The sequence below is a fragment of the Etheostoma cragini genome, chromosome 22, assembly GCF_013103735.1.
Source record: "Etheostoma cragini isolate CJK2018 chromosome 22, CSU_Ecrag_1.0, whole genome shotgun sequence".
NCBI lineage: Eukaryota > Metazoa > Chordata > Actinopteri > Perciformes > Percidae > Etheostoma > Etheostoma cragini.
The window spans coordinates 5,077,967-5,080,259 of record NC_048428.1 but is presented as its reverse complement, the minus strand read 5'-3'; the positions used below and the strand labels follow the sequence as shown (position 1 = coordinate 5,080,259).

Here is a 2,293-nt window from a genome sequence, read left to right as displayed (position 1 = left end):
AAACACTGTTGCTAATCGGGTTTGTGAGATGGCGACTGATTTGAAAACACAGTTGATTGAAAGAGCAAAAGATTTTGTTGCATACTCCCTTGCCATGGATGAAACTACTGACGCGACTGACACTGCACAGCTGGCGATATTCATCCGTGGAGTGGATTCCAATTTGTGCGTAACAGAAATACTGGACATTAAATCGATGCACAGGACAACGAAAGGAGAAGACATCTTTGGAAATGTTTTTCAAAGTGTAACCGACATGAGACTGCCATGGGAAAACTTGTTGGACTTACAACAGATGGCGCACCTGCGATGTGTGGTGAAAAAAATGGACTGGTGGGAAGGATGCGTTCAAAGATGCGGGAGGAGAACTGTGCCGGTGAGTTGACAGTATATCACTGCATCATACACCAGGAATCGCTGAGTGCTAAAGTCCTAAAAATGGATCATGTGATGAACACTGTAACACAAACCGTCAACTTTATCAGAGCCCACGGTTTAAATCACCGCCAATTCCAGTCTTTTTTGCGGGAAATAGATTGCGAGTTTGGCGATATGCCGTATCATACTGAGGTCCGGTGGCTAAGTCGGGGAAAAGTTCTCAAAAGACACTTTGAGCTGCGAGAGGAAATCTGACAGTTCATGGACAGTAAGGGGAAAGACTGCACAGTTTTGCCGGATGAAAAGTGGAAATGTGAGTTGGCGTTCCTGGCTGACATAACGTTGCATCTTAGCGCTTTAAACCTTCAACTCCAGGGACGGGAGCACATAATAACTGATATGCATGATGCAGTGAAGGCATTTCAAGTGAAGCTGCGCTTATGGGAAACACAAATGCACCAATGCAACTTGTCTCACTTTCCCTGTTGCCAAGTAATACTGAACCAAGAAAGTGCCACAGTTTTCCCAAATAGCACCTTTGCTGAAAAACACAGCGCGCTGCGCACTGAGTTCGCACGGCGCTTCAGTGACTTTGAGGCACAGACAAGTAATTTCGAGCTGCTTCGCAACCCATTTGCCGTCGACGTGGAAACCGCACCAGTAGAAATGCAGATGGAGCTGATAGAACTGCAATGTAACGGGACACTGAAGGCAAAGTACACTGCGGGGCCAGCACAGTTCACTCGCTTCCTTCCTGAAGCGATGCCGCAGCTCCGCCAACATGCGGCTCGCATCCTGTCCATGTTTGGCAGCACATATCTGTGCGAGCAGCTGTTCTCTGTGATGAACATTAACAAAACGTCACACAGGAGCCGCCTCACTGATGAACACCTGCAATCCATCCTGAGAATCTCCACAACACAGAACCTAACCCCAAACATAAACCAACGTGTTGCAAAGAAAAGACTCCAAGTATCAGGCTCTGACTAAACAGGACATGAAAAATGGAATATTATGTTTTGTTATGATTTAATTTTTACTTTAAATTACATTTTTTATTTATATTTTCAGATGTTATATTCCAGCATGTACAAATTTTGAATGTAGCCTATTGCAGGATATTTTTTTTGAAGAGCAAAATATTTTAAGTTGAAATGTATTTATTTTGGAATGATATCCTGTATTTTGATTCATATTAATGGTTAAAAACTAATATTTAGTTTGTTAAATAAATGTTTATACTGTTTGGCCCGCGACATTAAGTGTGTTTTGAGTTTTGGTCCCCTGTGCAATTGAGTTTGACACCCCTGACATAGAAGATACATAAGTACATGAGCTGACAATTTTAAAAATCTGGCTTTAATGCCATCCAGCCCAGGACCATTCTTCATTTTGAGACAATTTATAGCATTCTGTACCTGGGTGAAAATATTAAAAGACAATGGATTATTAGATTGTAAATATGGCACACATTGCTTTCCAGGAGCCAAGGTTGCAGACACCCTGGCCAAAGTTGTGGCCTTGATACCTTCACTCTTGATCTCCATTAAACGCATCAGGGTCCATTGTGGACATGACTACGTGTCCTATCATGAATGCACAAAGCATGACTTAAACCTTCTTACTGATGCTTTAAAGAGCACTGGGAAGTTGGTTTTTATTTTGGGCCCACTTCCATCTCCAGGTTGCAGAGTAGGCCTTTTTAGAAGACTACTTAGTATTCACACCTGGCTTCTGTTTACGTGCAGCCTTCACAATATAGGTTTTATTGACAATTTTGTTTTCTGTTTTGGGAACGTGGCAGGCTATTTCGTAGGGATGGAAATCATCCCAATAAACGTGGCAGCCAAATTCTCTGTGGGAATTTGCTGTATGACCTTCAGACACAGACTCATGATTGACTGTTTACATTTTG

The 2,293-nt window shown here is 42.4% G+C and overlaps 1 protein-coding gene across 1 annotated transcript; it reads left to right on the top strand.

The window, feature by feature from the left end:
* Nucleotides 1–7: 7 nt before the first annotated feature.
* On the top strand, nt 8–1,368 carry LOC117938248 (general transcription factor II-I repeat domain-containing protein 2A-like; the record flags this gene model as incomplete). Its single annotated transcript, XM_034862770.1, is given in 2 exon segments — nt 8–269; nt 272–1,368. Coding segments are annotated over 2 exon segments (1,359 nt in total), but the record flags the coding sequence as incomplete, so codon positions are not given.
* Between the last annotated feature and the right edge of the window lie 925 nt (nt 1,369–2,293).